This window comes from Pezoporus wallicus, unplaced genomic scaffold (genome assembly GCF_028554395.1).
Source record: "Pezoporus wallicus isolate ANWC-B61680 ecotype Strahan unplaced genomic scaffold, APGP_CSIRO_Pwel_v1 contig_5441, whole genome shotgun sequence".
Lineage (NCBI taxonomy): Eukaryota > Metazoa > Chordata > Aves > Psittaciformes > Psittacidae > Pezoporus > Pezoporus wallicus.
In genome coordinates this window covers 437,634-464,863 of record NW_026640767.1, presented here as the reverse complement: position 1 = coordinate 464,863, position 27,230 = coordinate 437,634, and the positions used below count along the sequence as shown (strand labels likewise).

At 38.5% G+C, this 27,230-nt stretch overlaps 1 protein-coding gene across 2 annotated transcripts; it reads right to left on the bottom strand.

Annotated features, from left to right (window-relative positions):
- Positions 1–290: 290 nt before the first annotated feature.
- On the bottom strand, positions 291–27,230 carry TRA2A (transformer 2 alpha homolog). 2 transcript variants are annotated; one of them, XM_057420447.1, is made up of 8 exons: positions 27,024–27,230; positions 17,458–17,591; positions 14,991–15,162; positions 11,198–11,386; positions 2,838–2,953; positions 2,126–2,248; positions 1,340–1,407; positions 291–1,174 (listed from the first exon to the last, which is right to left on the bottom strand). In XM_057420447.1, exons 1-8 carry the CDS (start codon positions 27,057–27,059, stop codon positions 1,164–1,166), a joined length of 849 nt encoding a protein of 282 aa, XP_057276430.1. In that variant the 5' UTR covers positions 27,060–27,230; the 3' UTR covers positions 291–1,163. The 2 variants fall into 2 exon arrangements, with proteins under 2 accessions (XP_057276430.1, XP_057276431.1); XM_057420448.1 differs by having other exon boundaries at positions 2,126–2,233.

Here is a 27,230-nt window from a genome sequence, read left to right as displayed (position 1 = left end):
ACAAGAGGAAGCTGGAAGGACCCACTCTGCTTTGCCACCCTGTGTAACCACAGGCAAATTCTCAGGGAAGACAAGGCTCCCAAGAAGACAGGCGAATGCTGACTTTATTATCCACACAGCGTTATCAAGTTTTGTTTAACCTGTATCCTACGGTAACACAAAATGCAGAACAAAAGACAAGAAATCGTATCTCAGTGGAATTAACTTTTATTGAAGAGGAAAAAAAAGTTTATGTGTAGTTGTAGGTTCTTCCATCCATACTTCCAAAACGGACTGGAAACAAAACTTGCTTAATCTTTACTGCAATACCAAAATATTAGTGGGTTTTACTGTTACCCTTTTAAATGAACAGCAAATTATATAACTAATTGCCATGTTCAATAAATATTTTCTCTCCTGTACCAATTAAGGGGAAATATTCAACCTAGTACAATAACCCCCCCCGCGATTTTTAGTTTTAACTTCAAATGCTATCCACTGTGTAGCAGTTCAGAAATTTTGTCTATAAAATAGAGACTCAATTTTGAGTGCACAAGGTTCTATATTTTTCCCAGTCGGTCAAATACCAAATTTTACTCTAGCTCAAATAACCTACACTCAAAGCAACTACCTGACAAATAAAGAACAACGAAACAACACAAAACAAAACCAAGTCCTCTGGTTCATGACTATCTAAGTAAATCTGTCATTACAGAAAAGGCTCAAAGTCGTTACTTGTTTATCAAAGTAATAGGTAAACATTTTAACAGAAACATTAACGAGTTACTTGGAAATGCAGGTTTTGATTAAAGTATCTGAGTGTGTATACTACATATGACATGCAAGCTTTAAAAATACCAATGCTCTCTTCTGATTAGTCAGGAGTCCAATTGTTTTAAAAACAAAACAGGAATGACTTCCAAAATGTATGAGCACTTTGGGGTCTCTATTTCATTTTCCTTAAGATGCTTTACTACACAAAAACTACAACAATTACAATATTTAAGAGTATTACAATAAGAAGGGATGGAAAACAGGAATACTTCAACTGAAATGTGTATATTCTTAATGAACCAAAGATTTGTAAAAGAGCTGGATGGAGGATGGGAGGGAAAGCAGTAGGGAAGCCAAGATGTGAACTTTGTATTTAAAAATCACGTCCTCAACTGTAACTCTTCTGATCATCAGTAGCGCCCTGCAAAAACAAAACAAAAGACAACACCAGTTACTACACACAAACTGAACCCACATCATCTCAACTTTCTTGCTTTCACATTCAGAATTCCTACTGATCAATTAATACTAGTAACAACAAGGTTCAAGCCAGCCAGACTGTATTTATTCACATGTATTTACTTACTTGGACTATAGGAACGGGACCTTGATCGTGATCGGTATCGGCTATAATAAGGCGATGGTGATCGTCTCCTTTAAAGGCAATGAAAAAGAAACCCAACAACATCCATTATGAAAGAAGCCTTATTCACATCACTTCTACAGAACACAACCATTTCCTCAGCACTGAAATACTTGGCCTGCATGAATGATTTCAGCTTTATTTGGCTGCGGCTTAGTTATTTAACAAATGCTTTTATATTTCTCTATTTGATGTGTTTAAAACTGTAAGATACTCCCAGACAAAGAATTTATTAAACTCTCACTAGCCCTGCGAACACATGAAGTGCTTCTCCAGATGCCTTCAATTCCTGTTGAACAACATTCTCTGAAACTAGATAACTTTCAAAACAGCGAGATGGTTATGAAATGTCAAGCATTAAAAGTCCCATCTACAAATAACCCCTTTTGAAACAGCACTGTGTATCAGCTGTCCCTGGTTCTATATACAGCATGGAAAAATGACTTTCCTTTCTATCTGTCCACTAGATTTACAGGGCACATGCTCTACCTCCTTCAGGTAGCAAAATTAACCCCTTGCCCAACTGTTCACTATACAACTGAATTAACGTAAAAACTGGAGATTACGACCACTTATTAATCCCACAAAACCTAATGCAATGAGGCTCTAGCACACAGCAAACACATATACAGAATCTTGCTATGAATGGAGTGACAGTTTTGTCACCTAACTTTTCAGGTTTTCCAACAAATCCACTGTTTGTACAGAAATCAAATAAAGTCTGGGTACCTGTATCTGTAGTCATATTCCTCATATCTGTCATATCCTCTGTCATACCCCCTATCATAATACGAGTCACGGCGACGACCGGCTCCACCGCCACCACCTCCTCCACTACTATTCAGGAAAAACCAAAAAACACAAAATCATCACTTTATACATCTACTCTTCAGCTTGAGTAAAATGATTTAAAAGCTTTTTAAAACTGTTCTTGTAAATCGGACACTTAAGACTATGCCATGCCAAAACAATCTCAGAATGAAACACTGACAGAAAAACACCTTCAAAAATAAAAAAGCCAAACAAAAACACCAAACAGAAACCCCACCAGGGATTTGAGCCTAATTCCCAGAATAACCAATTTCAGTAAGCTAAGGCCACATTAGCTGACTGTGCTGCATATGTGCTTTTTAAAAAATAATATTAATTTAATAATATTTATAGATAATATTATATATTACTATTATATACAATATTATATGTTATATATTATATTAATTTAATATTTTTTTAAATAGGGGCAATAAATTACAGTAGAATTTAATAGTATACCTGAACCACAGTAATGAGTTATTTCCATTAATAACTTTGTGACAAGATACAACTGGCACAACTCTTAACATTTCAAAAAAGTATCTGTAATTCTGTTTCTTCAACCAGACTCCAAGCATTCAATTTAAATCCATTTTAGTCCCATTACAGGAAATGAGTGAATCCTTACTGTGTTGGCCTGCCCATGTAGATGCCTGGGGTGGGTGTATGTGCTCTTTTGGTGATTGAGTAATCCACCCGAATCCTCCTGCCATCCAGCTCCATACCGTTTGCATGCTCCATTGCCTGCAGGAGACACAAGGAACAGGGGCATGAAACCTGCAACCTACTGGTAACTGTGGAAGGCTATGTACAGAACGCATTATTTTCTATCAGAAAAGCAAGTCCTGCACATGTTTTATTTAAACTGGTTACTAGTGCCCCACTGTGGCGAATGGCTCATCGCTGTCCCCTGGCCCGTTTGCCGTGCTACAGGACCACACTGGGGTGACAGACTAATGTGATACACAGTCCTTTCTTAAGAGAGCACGGTGTTAACCACTAACACAGTCACTTTCCCTACACTTTGCCTTGCACCCATCAGAAAGGTAAGCTGAAAATCAAAATCTCTTTTTTTCTGAAAACTGCATCTTTCCTCCCGCCGTCTCTGACCCAGAGGGGACGGGCGGATTCAAAAGCTGTGCAAAACAGTGGCTTCCTGTAGGGTGCATATGGCCGGATTACTGCTAGTCGGCTGCCATTTCATGCTCTCCCAGCCTCCTGCCATCTCCCTTACAAGGACCTACTCCAGCACAGCTTAGTAAAATGGCGGGTTCAGCCTACATGGATACCTAATTACAACCTTCCTCCCCACTCACTCTGACAATAGCAGCTCGCTAAAGCGATACACAGAAGGGGCTGCGCTTGAGAAGCCTGTGCCTTCAGAGCTGCCCGCAGCCCCTGCACACACTCACTGGGTGTTCTAACCCCTGCTTCTACTCTTTGAGAATCAATATAATGGCCTTTCACAAACTCAAAATCCTGAAAATAGTTTTTCAAGGGAGCACAGCATACTTTTGCAAATTATATTCATGCAACAATAACTTTACAAAAAACCCCAGACCAAGCCCACAGCTGTAAGAATTTGACAAAGAGTTAATGCTGGACTTAAAAAATATAAAATTTTGCAAAGCAAGGTGGTATTTTTAAATCCTTTAATGAACTGCTCTGGGATCTCTGAAATACCAGCACACACCTCTTCATGTCACTAAGCCCAGCACTCTGCCCAACATACATTATTCGTATTTTCCATGTGTGGAGTGTTACAATCTTGAGTTACGGAACACAAGCACTTTGCTATTATTTAACTGTGAGGAGCCACACACAACCTTAAAATGAGAGGATCCCTCTTTAAGTAGAGCTTTTTTTTTTTTTAATTAAATAATGAAGCAAACAGCTATTTGGAAATTTACCATTTTGCTGCTAACTAGGACTTACTGAATTAACAGACAAGTCAGAGGAGGGAACAAAAACATGACACCCACATGATTTAACTGTGATGCCCTCAAACTAGAAGTGACTGAATTATCACGAACCTATTTAACTACACTTAGTAGTGCTGCTTGTATCTGTACTACATCGCCACCTAGTGAGTTCTATTCCCGTACAAAAATAAACCAACTACATTTGGCTAACTGCAAGGCAGAGCCCAAAGAGGATTTGAAGTCTTTCAGCACACACTGAAGTATGTTTCGCGAACAGAACAGGAACATTAACTTTAGTTTCGCAGCCGAGACTTTTTTAAGTCCTGTTCCACACGGATGATCTAACTTAAACTAAATTTGTGCACAGATCCTAGGAATCTACGTGCGCACAAACCTAAAAATTAAAGCTGCAAATAGCTGGTTGAAAAATTAGCTTCATGATGAAAAGCATCTTTCTGGAAATGTAGCAATATGCAAGTTATCTTGAAAGCTAAGGACATTTCTGCTTCATGGCATTTTTATATCTCATCAGGAACTTGCAGAGTAATAAGCTTAACTAACAAGAAGCCACCTCAAATCCAGAACATCTGGCGCACGTCACTTAGTTAAAAGAATAAATACCTTTTTAAGAAGAAGAGTTCTTTGACATAAGGATGATACAGAGAAGAGCCAACGTAACAGCAAGACAGATGAAGAGCTGGTTTTGAGACTTGTTTGTTTTGAAAGTACCAAGCATGTGTAACATTTCAGTGGATAAAGATCAGTTCATAGTTACCAGTCCACATGAAACCCAGACACCCTGGTCACAAAATCTAATTACCTACTCAGTATTAAAACTTTTCTTAGCTTTCAACAGCTGTCAGCAACAACTGCCAACAAAAATAAATAAATAAAAATAATCAAAGTATTTGTTAAATATACAGACATAACAAAGCCTTTTACAGTTTTGACTGTATTCCCCCAAGTGCAGAAAAGCCAAAAGCCAGACAAAGACATTATGAATCCAACAATGATTGATAGTATGTATCACAGTGAGTAACCGGAAATTCCTCCCAAAGATGGTTTCAAATTCTCAGCATTATCCTTAATGCACACACCACCCATTTTTGAAACAAAGTACTTACATTGTTGGCTAAGGACCGCTGCAATAGGACCAAAAGACCTATTTGAAAACCTTGTTTCAGCCAAGTGATACAATAGTAGTTATTTTGTACAAAGGCTGAAAAACCGTTTGGGCTTCTAATTTCTGAAACTTTTGTGCTTTCTTTTAAAGTTAGAACAGCTCATAATTAAATTTTGGATTTAAAATTTCATTAGACTAGCATGCAATAGTCAAAACAAATTTCAGTTTGCTTTTCTTACTAGTTTCGGGTATGCACAAATGTTGTGTTAAGAACATCTAAATGTCCAAGGGAAAAAAATTGCACACTTGCTCTAACACTGCAGGAGACATTCTCAAATACTGTTTTAAGAGATAGAAGTGTATTTTCCAGACCATCACATGAAACATTTTAAAGAAAAAAATGAAAAGTTCAAAGGGGTTTAAGACACACAATACCCTCTTAGGAACCTTCAACTGTCAGTCCACTTTTATTTCAACCTGGATTTTCTTCCAAATATGCAAATGTTAGAAGACTTGCACAGCTTCTTCACGGTGATAGTAAGCAAGCAAACAGGATTTCTATAAACATGTACTGCTAGGTTTGGTTGCAAAGTCTAAGGAAAAAAGACTTTGTAGGCCAGAATACATCAATATATGCTTGCAGCCAGAAAACAAGAGAATGGGATTGGGAACGGTAGAGGCAGTAATTCAGCTTTAAGAGTACAGTTTTAAACCTTCAGCAGGCTATCTATATATTTATATCTATAACAACAAAACTCCTTCAAATGATAATGCGTAAAGTGCTAGTTTGACAAAATGAGCAGTTCCCAAACTACAGGATCACAGCCTTCAGTGGCTCTAACAGTTAGAAAGCAAGCATTAAATTTAACAGATTTGTATTTCATTTTATATTTATTACATGTGGTGCTTTCTACATGTATTAGCAATTAGGTAGCGCAAAGCAAGCTTGGAAACATAGAACTTTTCATATATGCACAAATTTACAGAGGTGACTGGTACTTAAGCAATCAAGAGTTCACTGAAAAAGATTAAATAATCTTTCATCCTGGATTATGCCAGTAAAAGCACCCTGGACAGGGAAACAATGTGGGAAATTTCTGCAACCTGCACCATGATCACTGGGGGAAAGGGGGTGGGGAGGAACAGGAGAGAAGAGAGACTTGGCAGAGCTGATGTCACAGTCACTTGATATTTCTACAATGGAGTTCAAGATACCACTGGTATCCTGCAAGAGATCATAAGAGTCTATATTTCAACTGAGTAACTGCTTTGAATTACTTCAACAGCACGGCATCACCACATTAGTAATGCACAGACTGAATACACCCAAACAGTTAAGCACGAGCAATTTATGTTTGGACTACTGTGAAAATGTATTTTAACGATTTAAAAGATATAAGATACTGCCTTATTCTGTTTGCTGATTTTGGAGAGGGTTCTCACTTGTTTTCTACTCAAGTCCTTCCCATATTGAATTTAATGCTACCCATGAAAACATCATCTCCACTGTATCACAGGAGCAGCATGGGACACACAGGCACAACAGATTAGCCCTTCTCCCCCCAGTATACTGGTATCGTCAGTTCAAGTCTGAATTTAACGAGGACATCTGACAGGACCCTATGGAAATAAAAAAAACAAACTGATGGGATGAAAAAACAAACTATAAAACCTTTTTTTTTTCCCCCACACTTACTGTGGTCTGCTAAGCATCCATGTCACTTTTGAACAAGAGTAAATTCATATTCTCTACTTTAAGGCTTTGGGGTTTTTAAAGCATTATCAGAATATTGACAACGATAATATTTTAAAATATATTTTTCTGAGCTTAAACATCTATTGAGTGAATGTATTCTCTTTAAAGTGTACTTTAAAGAGTTGCAGAGTCAAGAAATACAGAATTTTAGAGAACCACAATGAGTAGCTGGATATGTTTCTGCAAGCATTAGTGATTTCATGGTATTTCAGAGTCTCCACAAGTCTGCAACTTGTAATTCCAAACATTTGAGACATTCTTGTGTTTTTTTCTGGTATATTAAGGTCCCTTTTGATACCACAAACAGTACTTAAAGCATTTCTTCAACAAGCTATGGCAGAAGTTTTGGTCAATAATGGTGCTTCTAAGATGGTCTGCTTGCACCACAGATTAAATGTCTTACGAATTAAAATGATAAAACCCTGTTATTCTGGTCTCTGGTAACTGCATTATGTTAATAGTTCAGTTTGTCTAGATAAAGTTTGTACTGATTGCTAATGAACACTGCTTCAGAAAACGGTTCTGAAAGATGGTCAGAACTGTAAAGAGCATGTAACTAGCATCAGAAATCAGAAAACACCATGTTGCCAACAGCTGCTGTAGCTAATGGTTGTCAGATGAGTTCTTGCTACAGATATATAGTACATTCACAGTATTTTCAAAAAACAATACTTCATTTTCTGAGTTACTAAAAAGCTGGATAGTGGTGTATTAAATCCCTAGTAACTGTAATAAGAATCATCTCCCTAGAACAGCCAGCACTTTTTACTCATCGTTCTCTCAATTTATGGTTAACCCAAGATAATCAATCCCCTTCCACCAACCTTCCCACCCCTTCTTCTAGTATATAAAAGGTTGGGCTCCTCTAAATGCAGAAAGAAAATCCTAATGTGATGATGAGGTGAATATCCTCTATAATTTAGTGTAAATATTGCAAAATGACAATGCTGGCTCAGTGCCAGCACTGACAATACTTAGAACTATGTAAGAAAGAATGCCAATCTTGAGAAACAGGTCTTGAACAGATGTTTACAGATCTTGACCTTTGCATAATGTTGCACATGTGGTTCTAAAGACTTAGCAGAAGGATGGACAACATAAGACAAGACACTGCAACACACAAGACAACAATACCAACTATTGCATAGAAAAGGTTTAGGGTTTTGGGGGGTTTGTTTTAAAGTAAAACAATGTAACTTTACAAAAACCAAAAGGCATTACACGCATAAGAAAGAATACCCTTTCGTCTAGAAAAGGGTAGGTAACAACATAAGCTTTTTAAATAGCTTTTGAACTAGCACACCAAAATGAACACTACCACAGCAAACCCTCAGGTTTTCCGGACAATTATCTATCAACCTTCAACATCTGCAAGAATCTTCAGTATGGGTCAGAACATAAACAACTCAGGCAAGTACTATGTTGCAAAAACCAGGCCACTGCAGTAAGACATTCGATGGAAAAGAAACCTTCAGTCAGACCATAAAGTTTCATCTCAGTAGCAGTTTCAGAGTAGAAGAAATTCCACAAGAAATCTCCTTTACAATGGACACATGCATCCGATGTTTCTTTCCCACTCCTGTTAAGGTGGAATCACTGAGGGTACTGTGATGCTCTGGCAGCTGCTCAACCTAGTAGTTCTCAGAAAGTAATAAATCTCTGTTCCTCTTTATAACTAAGATGATCATAAACAGTTAACAACTAGGCTGTTAATCAAACTTAAGTTCTGAAAGTCTAAACCAGCTTAAGTCAAAATAAACTTCACTATTGCCCCTTTGTTACTTTTAGGATACAGCAAAGCATCACCTTGAAGAAATGCTATCATACATGGCCCTGAGGGACTTCAGCTGTGATAGAAACCACTCAGTACTGATACTGACCAATCTTAAACCAAGTTATTAAAGTTTAAATGTAACTACTCAGAATCCACTTGGTGTTGAATTTTCATATTAAGTGTTTGAGAGCATGTCAACTTAGAGATGTCCCCATTTTACCTCTCCTGGAAGGACAATAGTAGAGATAATGGGAAATCCTTATTTCTCTGTAGAGTTCTACATATATATAATTAATCTATGACTGCTTTAGAAAGTCTGAAACATACTTCTAACATCTCGAGTTTTATATTCTCTTTGTTCAGATGCTCAGGGTGTTGGAGGTTTGGGGTTTTGGTTTAGGGCTTTTTTAAGAGAAAAGGTATTTACTCAGAACAACAGTAATTCAAGTGTCATTGCTTTTATGCATACTCAGCTTTTCAGATTTGATCTATCTTCCACACAGAGAATTACTTCATGTCCTTCAAGTGTTCTCCTACAGGACCTGTCACAGAGTTTCATGCCTGTAGCTATATTCCCTTTTTCTACACTAGCTGCCATTCAATGCCATCGTTAAATTCATCTTCAAGGTCCATGAAATAAGTCAAAAAAACAAGTTTTTCTCCCATTGTTTTTGCCAAAGTACTTCAGTTACGTATATTCGAAGCGTTGGGAAGTTTTGCACCCGTTCCCCCTCTTCATGCACTAGCCCATTGGAGAGAAAAAACAAAAGGGTTTAATTACATTCTCAATTATTTCAGTTCCTGTTTAAGATGCTCATCTTTATTTCCGTATTTTTGACTGTATGTAATACCCCATTTTTTCTCTCTGCATTCCAGTTTTGCCGTATCTGCCAAAACAGCTTTATACGAAAATAAATTACTTCATGCTATTTACACGGAACATTTTAAGAAATGCATGGTGTCATGCATGACCATTGCCCATGGCAACAAGCAAAAAACCCTACTTCTGAAGACATATGAAGCTGTAAAACAGGCAAGACTGGCACACAGATGTGACAAGAAATACTGCGCAAGTATTCTGTACATTAAATGTTCTACAAAACAGTCACAGTTTCAAAATCCCACTGAGCTCACAGGGCAAAGAAATACAAGGCTGAAAGTTAGAAGACAGAAGGCCACAAAAGATGGAATATACAGCTATCCATCCTATTAACTCCCCACTCTACCTGTGCAAGTGATAGTGGGGAAAATACAGAAGGGACACTAAAGGAAGTTTTGTGTCCTTTTACTTACCCCTAACAACCCTAAACCACCACACATATACAAACCCTACTCTTCCCATAAACTGATTCTCTGTGGATCATACCATAAATCAGTCGAAGATGAGAACTGAATCTAGTTCAACCAATTCATCCACAAAGTTTTTTCATTAAAATATCATCAGCTACCATCAGTTTTCATTTTCCAGCTACTGACAGTAGGTTCCACAGCTGTTACCCTCCCTCCCTTCAATGCTAAGGGAGAAATCACATCCAAACATTATGAATACACTTGACAAATGTAAACAGAATCACAGATAATCTGAAACATATGCCCAAGAATACTAATCCATAAACAAGATGCTTGAAGCCTTTGACTCAGTTTGCCCAAAATAAACAGATAATCCCACACTGAAAGCCTTAAGAAAAAGGCCCAACTTTTGAAAAAAGATTTTTTTCAGAAGATGACTTTAGTTTTAATAGCAATTAGTTTAATAGCAATTTCATACAAATTTCAGTAAATGTAGTAAAGCTCACAGTATCCTTCCTCTCACAGATAAAGTACTGCTTACTGTGATAAACTGTAATACAAGCTGCTGTTCATATCTTTCGATTCTTTCCTTACAGACCTATTATACTAACAACAACTCAGTCCAACTGTAAATAGCTATCCGTATAACCAGCAGACACTGACCAAGGCACAAATCGAGACAAACCACATTATTTTTCAAATGCATGATGATGTGTTTTTAAAGAAGAAAATGTAAAGCAAAGAGAACCTTCAGAACTTTGGTAGACAGAGAAAACTGTTCTGAAAAATTAACTTTCAAAATATTTCAAAAATACTAAGAGGCTTCTATGTCTAAAGACTTACTTTCATTTTGAAGTAACAGACTAAAATCAATACACAATGCGCATTAGTGATTCAATGCGGCTCATGCTCAATATTTACTCAAGCATCAGAACACTGAACTAAAATGCTAACGTGTTTAAAAACAGTATGTTGTTTGAACAAAGTATTTTAAACTAATCTCACTGTGAAAACCTGCTAGGGAAATATGCATCAAAAACCATGGGCTTGTTTTTCACAAAGATAGTGATGAAGACAATGCACAAAGGACACACCTGTTACAAGTTGCAAAGCATGAATTTACCTCTTTAGAATCATCAATTCTCTCAAAATAGACGAAAGCAAATCCTCTTGATCGTCCAGTCCGTTGATCATAAACCACATTGACGCCAGTCAGAGGTCCATAACGGGAAAAGACTTCACGCAAATCTCTCTCAGTGGTATACAAACTGAGACCAAACACTCCAAGGCAGGTATTAGGATCTGGATTAGCCTGGTAAGACAAATGTTCAACTCCCATTAAGTTTATAAAAAACAAGTTAAACATTCGCATATCAAAATTTCTCAGTTATTAACAATTTTTAATCTGAAGAAAACTACACACGGTTTATTACAAAACTTAACTTGAGCTGTTATCATTTCAATATTCCAATTTTCAAAAAAAACCCCAACCTGTTTTCATGGCATTGTAGAAAAAAAGACAAAGAGGAACCTGTGTTGGTAAAAAATTCAGCTGACAAAAATAAAGTATTCTTATTACAGAAAAGCTACAGAATTAACAGCAACCTATTTTATTAGTTCTTCACACTTGAGTGACCAACAAGCTACATAGATGACATGGCTAGGAATAGGTCAGCCAGCTTCAACTCCCACCATCAGCCCTCCTGCACCATCACCATCAGTACTGTGCACACTGGCTCCAGCTGCACACACTAAATGCATTTGGGCTCTTCAGCATCAGCAGCTGAACTATAATTTAGCTTCCTCCCCCTTCAACATTTCATATCCAACTATACTGAAAGTCAGTATTCACATTTGAAAGTTTCTCTCCACTTGTGAGCTGGATGAAAGCCACCTGCTTCTTTCATCTAGACAGTAAGAAGTGTTGAAGGCCAGTTGTGTGAAACTCATCAAGACGACTCATGATTCTTTAACATGATGCGGCATATGGATCTACCTCATACACGTCACTTCAACTAAAGGAAGTCAAATACGAATTTTTCTGCCAACTGTTTGATGCCCGAGTGAAGACCAGTGATGTTCCTTAGTGGTCAGTGTTGGGCCTGATGCTATTCAACTTCATTGTCAGTGACGTGACAGTAGGAAAGAGTACACCTTCAGCAAGTTTACTATCAGCACCAATCTGTGTGATGCAATCAATACACTGGAGGGAAGGGATGCCATACAGAGGGACCTTGATAGGCTCAAGAGGTGGGCCAATGCCAACCTCATCAAGGTCAGCGAGACCAAGTACAAGGCCTTGCACCTGGGTTGGGGCAATCCCAGGCACAAACACAGGCTGGGCAGAGACAGCACTGAAAGCAGCCCTCAGGAGAAAGACCTGGGGGTACTGGCTTATGAGAAGCTCAACATAACCCAGCAGTGTGTGCTTACACCCAGAAAGACAACTGTATCCTGGACTGTATCAGAAGAAGTGTGACCACCAGATCGAGGGAGGTGATTCGCCCCCTCTACTCTGCTGGCATCCAGAGGAGGCCACAAAGATGATCAGAGGGCTGAAGCACCTCTCTTATGGAGACAGGCTGAGGGAGCTGGGCTTGTTCAGCCTGGAGGAGAAGGCTCCAGGGAGACCTTAAAGCAGCTTCCAGTGCTTAAAGGGGGCCTACAGGAAAGCTGTACAGGGACTTCTTCTAAGAGCAGATAATGACAGGACAAGGGGAAATGACTTCAAAGTGACAGAGGGGAGATTTAGATATTAGGAAGTAGTTGTTCACTGTGAGGGTGCTGAGGCACTGGCACAGGGTGCCCAGAGAAGCGTGGCTGTCCCACCCCTGGAAGTGTTCAAAGCCAGCTTGGACAGGGCTTAGAGCAACCTGGTCTAGTGGGAAGTGTACCTGCCTGTGGCAGGGGGGTTGGAAGTGGATGACATTTAAGGTTGCTTCCAACACAAACCATTCTGTGATTCTGAGAAATTGTACAATTTCTCTATTAGGTTTAAGGTTTCTCCACGTGCTACAGAGCTTATCTAATTCAAATTCCACTCTAAGAATTATTAATTACCATTTTTTCAGTTAAATTTCTGGCACATTATTCTAGATTCAGCCGTTTAAAACAGCAGCAACAGTCACAGGGATTTAATGTTTCTGTTAGAATAATAACTGGAAGTTGACACAATCAAAACGTGTTTCAGTTTCAGATTTTCAAAGCCCCCGATGCACAGTAATTTATGCCTCAGAGCTTGCGTTTCAGCTCGATTCAAAGAACAAACATATTTATATCTTCTGTCATGTTCTTTTCAGTGCTTTTGTTCAGGAATCCACTGTGAAAGTAAGATGCCCAAACTATTCATATATTTGAAGTTTCTTTCTTTCTTTCCCTTTGCCAAAGTTCAAACTTTGTTTTAAGACATGAATCTTTTACAATTCCTTATAATAGCTGAAAAGCAGAACACGACCTAGCAGTCTGTCATTTGAAAGTTTTAATTACAGAGGTTTAAGCTTAATAATAAATATTTCAATCTACCTGATAATTCAGTGGCACTAATAGTCTTTTTATTGCTCAAACTCTTGTGATTCTAATGAAATCCCTCAGTCTTTTAAATCATTGTTTGGAAACGTCCCTCCACAGAGTATATACCAGTATTGTCCTTTTTATTCATCCCCCATACACTTAAATCCAACTACATTTTCTAGGCAAGAGAAATACTGAAAATCAGTCTCCACACCCTAAGCAGCAAGTGAAAGTTACATCACCACTGGAAGCACTAAACTGACTGCAGAAGACTAAAGGCTTTTATAGTAGGGTTTTTTGTACTGCCTCCTATCAACACAGTATGCAAGTTCTCTCTACAAGATCAGAGGTGGCAAAATTGCTAGCAATTTTCCTAGTGTCTTTAGTACCTTGTTATTTAGGGGACTCAAATACGGCTGACTTCAGTTTCGACACTATTAGAACCACTCCTTAGAATTAATGTGAAACTCATTGTGAAAGCAAAACTGTTTCACAGCCACTTCCAAGGAAAAAGTCTTCTTTGCACAGCAATATATTCTAATATTTCCAAAATTAGTAAAGTGGATTTGTTCATCTCTTACCAGGAAATCTGCTAACCCTTTTCAGTTTTTCCTGCCAATTTTCAAGACAGAGTCATATTTACTACATCATGATTACACACTGGCAACAATCCACTAGACGTGTATTTATGAACATTGCTTCCCAGCAGCTTAAGCCACTGTACATTAGCACTGTTTTAGTCTTGCCCTTTTTCATACGCTCTTGTCTTCTCCCTCACACTGGTATTATCTGGTCCTGGCGAGCTGTTTTAACAAGGTGAGCCAGCAAAAAAACCTATACTCTTTTCCACAGGATTACTAACAAACTAAACCAGAATAAACCTAAAAGGATCAGGAAGTACCACAGCCCTCATGAAGAAACAAGCAGACCTGTGTTTAACAGCTCTCATTTAGATCAGTCTGAAGTGATGTGGAACCAGGAGCTAAGGCGCTGAAAAGGATCATCATGAGAAAACTCTCAGAATGACCTAAGATGTTAGATCTTGGCTGGTGTACCTAAAATTCCTCCTGTCCATACAGAGATACTTCTCATTTACATTTTGAGAGACTTGCTGATCCTTCTCTTAACTGTAAATTTTCCTATTGCATGTTAACTAATAATACATGGGTTATTTTGTCAAGTTAAAAAACAATTACTCACAGGTATAAAATTACAAGCAACCTTCAACACAATATCCTGTTTGTTATTAAGCAAATAAACACTTCAGAAGTTTCTTTGTCTTCTCTAGTCAATCTTATCAATACTGTCCATTTGCAAGCATGCACAGAAAAGGTACATGTTTTTGGACTACACTGGTGTAAGCAGCAACTGGTTTTTGATACTCAGCCTTGATGAACATGACATACTCTGCTGCCAGTGTGCCTTCTCCTGTTGGACATTGGAGAATGACTACGGCTCCTTCGGCGACGGTATTCTGGCGTGTATGATCTGCTTCGAGAACGTCTCCTATGGGAATGAGAATGGGAATGGGATCTGGAACGAGTGTAACGTCTGTGCGAGTGTCTTCTGGACCTGGATCTTCAACAAAAAGAAAACTTTTAGTTAGGCATATGCAGATGATGTATTGAACTGTCAGCCTTACATTTCCTAAAAAAAAAAATCTATTTATTTTAAGATACAATTAAAATAGCTAAGTTTCTCCTACTCTGCACATCTGAAGATTGTGTGGATCTTTAATAACCTGCTTGGCAGCATCATTTTTAACTTTGTGAGAGTGCTTCTGGCATATAATGAGGATTACATTCATGACAGTTTTCAGGAAGTTCAAAGTTTAAATTTTTATCAGCTCGGCTGCATGTGTAACTAACACTTGCACAATGATAGAGAAACCAGATATGCCACACTGTAAAATACTGTCTTGGCTGTAAAAATGGAAAGATCTAGCGGCACAATGGTGAAGCTGTATCTACAAATGAACTTCCACCTAGACTTTAAAAGTATTCAAGACCAAAAAAAAAACGCTGCTTAACTCCTGAAACATTCCTTTGCAGATACCTGGCAATGATTACCTCAATTTTGTTACAGAACCATAGAATACCAGGTTGGAAGGGACCTCAAGGATCATCTGGTCCAACCTTTCTACGCAATGTATGACCCAGACTAGATGCCCCAGCATCCTGTCCAGCATCATCCTAAAGCTGCATGATTTAATACAGGCATTATGTTAGTAATATGGCTAAACACTGCAAGAAGCTATAACATCAGGCTGAACTTTGGGAATTCAGAGCACAGTAACTCTTTTTCAGCTGCCCTAGTACAAAGCATATATAGGGATACAGGAACAGGGAAGATGGAATACTGACCTCCCTCAATAACTGCGGGAGGGGATGACAGTAACAACATAATACTGTGCAATGCCTCTTTTCCCTCTGGAGCTACAAATGCTGTTTTGTCTTCTGTCTCCATTGACAAAAGAAGGATTTGGTAGCTACTCCCATTTCCACCAGTAAAATGGTACAAGGAAAGAGAGAAGATAGGTGATATAAGCCAGGTAACACTGGGTTCAGCTGTAACAGTTATTTTTCTCCTTCCTAGTAGCTGGTGCAGTGCTGTGTTTTAGCTTTAGTCTGAGAACAATGCTGATAATACATCAATGTTTTAGTTGTTGCTCAGTAGCACTTACCCTGATCAAGGACTTTTCAGTCTCATGCTTTGCCAGTGAGGAGGGGTACAAGAAGCCGGGAGGAAGCAGAGACAGGACACCTCACCCAAACTAGCCACAGGGGTATTCCATAACACAGCATGTCATGCCCAGTATATATACTAAGGGAAATCAACCGAAGGCCCAAATACCTGCTTGGGTTGGGATGGGTATCAGTCAGCAGGTGGTGAACAACTGCAACAGGCATCACTTGGTTTTATTGTGGGGTTTTTTTCCTTTTTAGTTTTATATTCTCTCCCTTTGTTATTTCCCTTATCATTACTATTACTAGTAGTATTATATTATACTTTAGTTACTGGACTATTCTTATCTTATAAACCCCAACTTGTGGGGTTTACATTCTTTCGATTCTCCTTCCCATCCTGCCAGGAGGGAGGAAGGGAGTGAGCAAGCAGCTGCGTGGTGCTGAGTTACTGGCTGGGCTTAAATCACAACACATACTTGGGGGGGGGGGGGATATGACATCCCTCCTCTGTTCTGAGCAAACTCTCTCAGAACTATAAAACTTGGCCTCTGAAAACATACACTTGGGATAAAGAAGGACATGTGCAGCATTAAAAAATGAATTTAAATCTTAAATCTTCCACAAATCAAGAAGCTCTCCATGCCCATTTTAAATCACAGTTCTCAGATTTTGTTTATAAAGCCTCCAATGAAGGAATGTCAAGAACTTCCCCAAGTAGTGTCTTCCAACAGTTAGAGAGCTTACTCCTTCTATCTAACCCAGACTACCTTTGCTGCAGTTCTCACTTGACTTATTTTTCCCCAAGAAGGAGAGGTACGCACAAAAGCTCGTCTCCCCCAAAAAAAGATCTGGGTGAAGGAGGCAGGAGCTTTTACAAAACTGAGATGTAATCCCTTCTCTCTCTCTACTGGAAGAGATAAACCTACATGTTTTATTTGTTATTTCTACATTACTTCTTTTATTTAGATTACTTTCCCTATTCAAACTCATGCTTTATTATTCATAAACTCTAACCTCAACTCTGCCAACCTATATGACCGCTAACATGGAAACAACATAGCCTTGGTTAATACACCTCACAAGGTTTGTAACTTTTTCCAACAGGGGAAAAGAAATCTTACCAATGTACCCAAAACCAGGCATAAGCAGGAACACTAAATTAACATGAGTAACTTCGTGGACCTACCTTGATTTTGATCTTGACCTAGAGTGCGATTCAGAATGTTTGGAGGCCCGCGATGGACTGCGAGATCCTGACCTGCTCTCCGATTTTACACGAGCAGGACTCCCAGCTGGAGATTTTGACTGGGAGCGAGACTCCTAACAAAAAAGACAGTATTAAAAATGGTATTGGTTGTATAAATGCCTAACTCCTAACATTTAAAGTACAGTAATTCTATTATACTGATTGCTCCTGAAAAACAAATGGTTAGGCAATACCCTCCAAAACAAATTTCATTTTGCTAACCCACTGTTAATATTGTATGCTTTCCTCAAATAGGTCCCTGCTTGAACCAGATCACCAATTCTCTATTAACTAAGTAATCATGCAAATTCATCTACAACTTGATCATACAGACACTGGAACATAAACCATACATTTACTTAACCTAGGACCCATTCATTCTTCCAGATTCTTTTAATTCTACTTCACTCTTGCTTTCTACTTTTCTTCATTCTTCATTGAGTTTTTCATTTTTCATACTTCGTGTATTCTTCCCCAATTCAAACAATTCATTATAGCCTTAAAAAAATATTCAAGTGCTTCTATCTGACCAATCTTCTGTTCAATTTTTTCCCCCATTCAATTTTAATTTTCTGATCTTTAATACTTTTCATTAGCCTTCTTTTATCTTGATTTATCTTCCACATTCTTGGAAAAAACTCTTCAATTTCTTCACGAACATTAACCTTAATGGAAAAAGAACATTTAGTATATTTAAGCACGTGGGGATTATAAAACTCTGCTGGAGTTCAGATGTTATCTACCAAATTGAAAAGCCAGCAGGTAAAGTGCAAGAAACTATTTTATAAAACAACTTAAAAAAATACTCTTTAAAAATGTATAAGTGTCTATGGTCTAACAATAAGCTTACTGAGTTCTCAGTGCTTTAATCTATTTTCAAAGCTACCCTCCTCCCCTTTCAAATTTTTTGTAAGATACACAGATACACTAAAAACTAATTAGCACAAATAAAGTACTGATACCAATAACTGTGATTCCCCCCTAAAATAACAGCTATGTAATTCTCAGTATCAAATATCCCCCATTCTACTCCTACACATTATTACTTTAGACACTCTCAGTTCAACAGAATGGCCAAAGATTTCTAGTCAAAACCTATCTATGCACATACTTACTCGCATAATACATGCACACAGATATATGCAACAATGCATTTTTCTTCCTACTTTATCTTCCTCATTGTTATCCTGTTTTCCTTGCATACAACTTAATCCATATAAAACAAGATGTGTAACAGAACGGTTCAAAGCAATCCAACAGAAGTAAAGACAGGAGGGTTTTTTTCTTGCATGGTAATGCACACAAGAGAAAAACTAGGAAAACAAGCAAACAAAGAGCTGGTTAGGATTTCCTCATGTTTTAGTTTACAGCATTTCTAGGGAGCTCAGCTATAAAATCCTCTACAGAATAGTATGCTATATAAACCTGTAACTAAAGAAGTGCAAAATTCTTAATTAAAGAAAATGTACAGCAAGTCCCCCCTCCCAATAAGTATTAAATTTCACATTTATTTGCATTTCTCCTCCTGCCTGTCCTCACTGTATTTTTCTTAATTTATTTCTTAGTCTTTCTATGTCCAGACTTGGATTTTCTTTTGCAGTTAAATTCTGTACTACTTTGGGCTGAAATTCTTTTCAAAGGATACTGTCCTCGCATTTCAAGACAAGACATCCACCAGAAATGGAACCTGAGAGACTTGGGTATTATTAAGTATTACAGCTATGCTACCTTTCCCCTTTACTGCAATAGAAAGGACAAAGGACACATGCAGAATGTCACCTGCTGGGATAATTGACCTGCCAAACTTAGCAATGAAGACCAAATTTGAAGCTTGGCTGTGACACGTGGACCATATAATCAGGTCTACATTACAGGTTACCATTATAAGCTACCTACTGATCTAGCTACATGACTTTCACTGAAATAAAATGATTTTTTGTGCACTTAACTATTACATATTTATTTTTACATTTGAAATCCACTGATCACTGTAAAAAATACATTTCATTTTATAACCACCAACTTGCTTTTTAATCACTTTGCCTCTATTTTTGTACTCTTCATTGTCCGAGTCTCCTCAATTCTTCCCTTTCACTTCATCCCCTGTACAACTATTAGCAATTTCAGAATTGTTTCCACTTTCCTCCCTACCAAAGTGATCAGCAACATAGATAATTCTTATTTAGAAAACCTCCTTCAATAAAAAGACAAAGAATTCACCTCAGTTACTCTTTCATGAGAATACTGCTTTCTGCTTTGTCCATACTTTTTACAATTGAAAGATCAACTCTTCAACAAGAAGAACTTTGGAAACTTAATCAAAACCAATCCCCCAAACCAGACAATGCAGTCTAGAAGTGCTGGGAGGTGCCAAAAATACCAAGGACGAAATCACTCCCATACAATGTAAAAGTTAGATTAGTGTCCTTAGCTATTCAACTAAAGTTTGCCACACCGCCCATACGGTTTCTACTAATATTAGTTAAAACAATGAATCTGTATTAAACTGCCAAAACCAAATGTTACATCATTTCATGTAGGTCAAGTCCTTTTAGAACTATCTGATTAGACCTTTTAGGGGCTGCATTCACAAACATACAACTTCACAATAGGGTATGTCAGAGGTGACAGCTAAGTTCTTACACGTTTCAGACTTCCTCAAACAAACTGTAGATGTAAACTGCAGCTAAAGAGATTACCTGTGAGTAGTTGCATACTGTGTCACTGGCAGGCAACTGCATCTCATCTCCTGATGCAACACAGATCACCTAGTTATATCTCCTACAGTGCTTCAAAAGGAGAGACTAACAGAATCACAATAATCTGCTAGAGTTTAAGGACTTAAGGATGACACTGAAGAAGTACCTAACAAGATTTGTAACAGCAATTCTACAGGCAAAGATTAAGAGATTCAGAGCTTCAAGCAGTCACAAAGAGATATTTTAATGAATCTTCCTCCTCTACTTCCTACTATAAGGAAATAATTACCAACTGTATCTCAGTTTGTATCATAGACTGACCCCACTGTTCTGCACAAACAATCTGTACCCACTCTCCAACACGAACAAGAAAATTAGCTAACATTCCCTCTTAGTACATCGTCCTTAAGGAGAGAAAATAGACAGCTCTATTACCCAAAACTTCCAAGCCAAATCTTGATTCTGTACTAGTCTTTAAACAATCTATACATGCTGATCTTAACTCCATCGTTATCACAGGAATTATTTTAAATACTGTTTAAGAGCAAAAAGGATTAAACTTTTTCTCTGGATCCTCAACATTTTCTTACCTTTCTGTTCTTAAGATCCTCAGCTATTTAATGGCCATAGATAAGGCCGCATTTCTTAAACCCAGTTTCTCATCCCACAATTCTCTTGTAAAACAGTACATATTTCAATGCCTTCGACTTCATCATGCAAATGTCTCGTCACTGGTTTCACCCTTACAAACTTATAGGCAGATACTGACTGCGACCATGTCAAAATATCTAGATTTGCTGTCACTAAAGCCTGTAGAAAAAGACAGTCAGCTAACTCCTTAACATTCTTCAGTTCTGATTTTCCTTTCAAAACAAATACTATGTCTATCAATAACACTTTTCCCAGGGCAAACCAAAACAACAAACAAAAAAACCCCACCAAAATTCCCACCTAAACCAATCATTTTAAAAAGCTCAGTTGTAACAGCTTGCTTCCTCAGAATATGATGCGGCAGTTTCCTCAAGTACATATGAGGAAATGGGATTGATGATCCACCAAGAAATGAAACTTGCAGCCAAAGAAAATATTGCAGGTAAACACCAAATCTAAAGACTTCAGCTTCAGTTACTGATTTTCTGGATAAGATGATGCATAGCTAGAAGTACTTAAAGAGAGCACTGGAGACTATTTTTCATCCTTTCTACCTTTCCTCTTCCCAGAAAGAGCAATGTGAAATAAAATGGTATGGAAAGGCTATTCTACTGTTCCTCCTCACCTCATGATCACATAAACCCAGTTACTTAACAACTATCAACTTAAGATGATCCAGTTGAGCAAAACGTCAGTCATGTAAATGTATTTCATCTGTACTGGTGCAACTATTTAAATCATGTAATCAAAGCAAGTTTTATCTACCATTTATATTCCTCACATCCTTCAAATGAAATGCTACTTTCCAACATAATTATTATTTCAAAAGCATTTGAAACATTTCAATGCAAAGTAGAATAATAAGTATCCTTTCAGTTTTCCACCTTTCATAAGAGGATATGAGAAACAACATGAGAAAAACAAAGAAACGCACCAAAACAAAAGGCAGTTTCTTTCTTTTATACCACTTTTCTGTCCTCCAACTTCTGTCACTTCTTACCTTACCCTTCCAGAGTACAAAAGAAAGAATAGCAAAAGTTAAAGTAAGTTTAAATTAGGCTGTCTAAAGCTAAGCATGGCAAGTGCAATGGGAAGATCAAAATCATTAAATCACAGAAATTTCAGTTTAAATTCATTTGACCTTGTTAAGAAATACACATGGGGTGAAAAAAGGACAGGACAACAAGTAGTCTAGCAGTACCCTTAAGCCAGCAAAACAATAGTTAAACCTTACACAAATCCAGCCCAAAATCAAAAAAGAAATTAAGTCCAACTTCGTAATTGGACAGAAAAAAGTAAACATTCTATAAAGAAACAGAAATTTAGAGCAGCCTACATTCCCTGGCTAAAACTGTCAATATGACTTCACATTAATCAGAAAGGACAAAATTACATTTTCATAAAATCATAGAATATTTATGGTTGGAAAGGACCTTAAGATCATCTAATTCCAACCCCCCTGCCATGGGCAGGGACACCTCACACTAAACCATGCCACCCAAGGCTCTGTCCAACCTGGCCTTGAACATGGCAGGGAAGGAGCATTCACAACTTCCCTGTGAATGGTTCCCTGGGCAACCCATTCCAGTGCCTCACCACCCTTACAGTTCACATTTTAACCACTGTTTTGTCAGGAATCTACCAATCTTCCCTGTAACTCACAAGTAATTTTTGCTTCATACTCTATTCTGTCACTTATTACTAAAAATATAACTCATCCCTTAATTAGCTATTCTTCTATAAATATTTCAATAGTATATGTAACATGCTTCGGTATAAAAGGCAACTCATAAGTTATGCTATCTTGAAGACATGCATATTTTAAAAGTTACCAACATCAGCAAACTTTATGCACTTCTCAGTGATACTGCTCTGATTAAAAGGGAAAAAGAAAAAAAAAAAAAGGAGGAAGCTTCAGTAAAAAAAACTTTTTGCAGCTGCAAGTTAATCTCACTGAGGCTTGAAAGTATGGCTCTTCAGGGAGGGTTCTGTACTCTCGCTCCTTTATCACATATGGAAGATAGGAAATGGAATTTGTTTCAAAAGAACAGCGCTCCCAGATGATATGATCCAGAACAATACAGAATTCATTAAGCTTGATAAAAAAGGAAAAAAGAGAAAAATTTGACTTCCAAACAAAGTCTCCTTTCCCACACTGGCCATTAGAAACCACAGCACTCTCCAAGCAGAACTCCTGAGCATAAGCAGACCCTCATGCCTGTATTTCAAAAGGTATGGAATGCAGCACGCCTTTACTTCCACAGAGGTGGCAGATTGCCACTAAAGGTGAGACTGAATACAACAGCTAAACAGCCTTCTCCCCTATCACCCAACCTCCCCCCAAGAAATAATTTAAAAACTGATCAGATTTAGGCAACTAATATTAGAACACATATGAAATTAAGTATTTTGCGTACAAGCTGCATGAAGCAAATACAATAAATATTCAGTTAAGCTAAGCCAAAAGCTGCTTGCAGATATATGAGCTTCAACACGACGGCTCACATGCAAAAATCGTATTTCTTCAAGTACTTTATTAGAGTGAGATCACTGTGAGATTCTGCAGAGCAGGAAGCGGCATCTCATTAGGATGAAGGAAGACAAACAATGTGGAGTTCTAACATGGAGTTCTATCTTTGTTCTGATAAAGAGTTTTACCTATTTAGACAAAAAGCACATTAATATTAGAAAACTAATAAACTTTTAAGATTATTGATTTTAATCAAACATCAGAAGCTAAACCAATTGATTAGTTTCAAGTGGAGCTCCTGCAGTGACATTTGTTCACTGCTCTGGGGAACATTTTAATAAAGCTGCATCACAGAATGCACCCCAAATAAACGAGGTGCTATTAAAAATAACAAGAAATCTTAAAGGAAATAAGAATTGCCTGTCATCTGACAGCAATAATATATATATATATAAAACCCCAAACAACACTCAATTGTCTAACCTGCTCAGAAAAAACATTCTATGGTGATAAAATTCTATGACTTCCCCAAAAGTCAAGTCACTGGACAAGAAGCATGACTTAGAATGTTTTTTTTTCTTCTTAATCTCCATAAACTTAGCTTTATCTAGCACATCCACTATACTTCTTCTTTGGTCAATTTCTTTCACTAAATCACCATGCTTGAATGATGGGGTTTCTTATGTTCAACCAGCCACATTCTTAATACAGAACTTGCTCATGTTGAAAGAAAAGGATACAAAACCAGAGCAGATGCTAATTAGTCTGAGCATATTTATTGATAGTTGCTTTAAAAAAGTCAATTAAAAAAAAAGCTCAAGAACGAAAAAAAAAACCCAAACCTATCTCTACAAAGATTTTATCCAACATTTTAGAAGTGTGATTTTTTAAATAGTGCAGTCTCATTGGAGTTATTTCCATGATTTTCTTACATTTCCTCTTCAGATTAATTAATATTATGATCTTAAAATAATAAAGAGGCAAAACATATGCATAGACAGTACCTTAAAGCTGCTAAAAATACGCTTTTTTAAAAAAAGTAAAATCCCTGATCATATTGTAGAGAAATTTTTGAATTTAACTACATTATAATATTTGTGAACATTTTTTCTTTCATAAAGTAGCAAACCAGGAAAATAATTTCTAATTAATCTAAGACAGAGCTTATTACATATCAATAAGCACCTTCATCTTAATATCAGACTTCACTAGATGCAAGAGTAGTACGGATGTACTTTTAGGACAACATGCACCTGCATGGATAGAATACAAAGAGACTTAAACTAAGCTTGAACTCCCTTACTCTTGGCATTTAGTTTTTTAAAAACATGTCACACTATTTAGTATTTAAACTGAGGGGGACAGAACTGAAAGGCTACTCAAGTCTTATTTGTGGCAATTTCTTTTCAAACTTGTTTCTAGTTTCTGCAGTTTTCTTCCATTGAAAACTTATCCCATTCTCTCTCAGTTCCACATGCCTGCATATAGCAAACTGAAGCACAATGGCATTCACCACCATGTAGCAGAGTTCTATCCAATTGGGAACAGCAATCTAAAGACCCAAAGTTTCGCATGCTTTATTTTATGCCAGCAAGCACTTTCAGAGGAAATGAAATATAAAATGTTGCAGCCTGAAATAGAATTTTCTATTTCAAGTATTTTAATAGCATCGACAACCAAAAAAGCATTACTGAAGAAAAAAAAAGCTCCTTATTAATAGCACCAAAAAAACCCACCTTAACCTGTAAACGAATTACCTACCATTATGTTCAGTTACAAAACCAAACAAAACCCACTGGTAGATAAAGACACTGCCGAATGCCAGACTGATTGAGAAAGTCCAGTGTTACGGAAATAAAAGAATTAAAGTTTTCCAATTAAAGATTCAACGTGATCAGAAGTCCTTTCCAACAGGTGCATTTTCCACCACCAAAGAAAGAACAAGCCAGCTAAGAAACAGCAGTCCCAGAAACTGTTACATAGGACTTCTCAGACTCCACATACTCTCAAAACATTACTTCGCTTCTACATCTGGCAGAGGGCAGTGTGCAGAAATACTGAACCTGCACAGCTATATCAGCTTCAGAATGCTAACAGATCCATTAAGGAACCTAATGAAAATGTTAAGTCAATGAACCCAACATAAATATTTCCTAACAATAAATGGCAGAGGGAATACAGGCAATAATAATAAAACCCCCATAAATCTGACTGCAAGATGGGAAATTGAAGTAAAAATTTCAAAAGTTTAACAACAAAACATACTTATTGCTCAAATTTCTCAGACTCAGTTTTCCCTTCAGATATTAGCTTATCTAGCTGAAAAGACCTTAGCTATACTGCCATCTTTGTCCAAGCAGCCAGCACAGAACAGATTTTCTTTACCTCACCTGAGGAAGCAGCAGCAGCGGTCACTACACTGTCAAGTGCAACACTCAGCCTAAGCAGTGTTGGTTTTGAGGTGTTTGTTTTCATTTTGTTTGTTTGGTCTTTTTACTAACATCACAAAGGATAACAATATTCGTGTAAAACAAAGTATTAATGGAATGTGACACTACTCTTCAATAATTTCATTGCTTGTTTCCCCGAACAGTAACCCTATATAAATAACTGTAAACTTGCTGTCACTGGTTCATCAGAGAAAGCTACCTGAGCTGTTCCTCTAAATGATCCCTTAAAAGAGTAAGCAACAACAGCAAATCTCTGCAAAGTTAAGAGTAAGTAGAGGTGGAGTGAGGACAAAGCAATTCCTGCTTGCCCTGATCATCACTAAGGAAGAAAGCCATGAAAAATATAAGGGACCAATCATACGTGTACATGAAAAACCGCAGCAATCAGAGGGGAGGGAGAAGGAACAGGCTTAACAAGGTTACAAAGCCACAGCAGCTTGTTGAGAGAAAGTCTCCAGCTGCGTGATCAATGCGTTTCAACGGTTTGACAACGAAGGCCATACCTCCCTGACGGCTTCGGGAAGCGTGGCCCGAAGATCCTGCCTGCGGGCCAGCAGCCAGGAAAGGCAGCGCACCTCTCACAAAAGGACCGGGTCTCTCCTCTCTTAGGCGGGCGGAGGCCTCGGCTACACCGCGCGGGACCGCGCTCTCCATGCCACGAGCAGGGGGCTGGTACTGCCCGCGGGCAGAGCGGTGACGGACGGGGAACGGCAGCGACCCCGAAGCCTAGTACCGGCACACAACAGAAGGCCGGACAATAGGGCGGCTCAAATCACGGGAAAGAAAGAAAAGGGAGAGGAAAACGGGGAGAAACGCCGGGCTGCACCAGCGCTCCGAGCCCTGTTCTTAGATAAAAAAGAAGCGCTAGCACGGTGGGGGCGAACCCGCACCGCCCGAGCACAGGGCCCGCACCCCGGCGGGGGGGTGAGAAGGGGGTGACGGGAGAAGGAAGCTTGTGAAGATTGAGGCAGCGCAGCTCAGCCTCGCGCTAGGCCAGTTCCTCAGCGCCAAGTCCGAAAAACCAACCAAGCAAACAAAAAAGGAGGCAGGAAGAGGAGAGAGAAGCGAGTGGCCCAGGCCCAGTCCAGACTCGGGCACTTGAAGAAGCCATTTTAGAGACAGGCTGCGTTGCCCCCACCCCTAGCGGGCCGGAGGAGGAAGAGCGCCCTCCCCCCTTCCCCGGGGCAGCTCACCCCCCTCCCACACGGCCCGGGTCGAGTCGGGACGGCTACTCACCCTCCCCTCGAAGTTGTTTTCCTCCACGTCGCTCATGTCGGCGAAGTCCTGGACACGGGACTGGTCGAACGGGGACGCTAGTCCCGAGCAGCAACCGTAACCACGGCCACTACTGCTGTTACCGTTTCTGTTATGACTACCGCGCGCTGCCACCTCCCTCCCCCCAAAGCCTCCTAAGCCGTCTCCCGCAGCACCGCAAAATGGCGC

Coding starts and splice junctions, on each gene's coding strand:
- TRA2A (XM_057420447.1), bottom strand. CDS start 27,059: ATGAGCGACGTGGAGGAAAACAACTTCGAGGGGAGG. Junction 15,163..17,457: donor AGGTCAAGATCAAAATCAAG/GTAGGTCCACGA, acceptor TTTTTGTTGAAG/ATCCAGGTCCAGAAGACACT. Junction 2,954..11,197: donor GAATTGATGATTCTAAAGAG/GTAAATTCATGC, acceptor TGTCTCCTGCAG/GCAATGGAGCATGCAAACGG.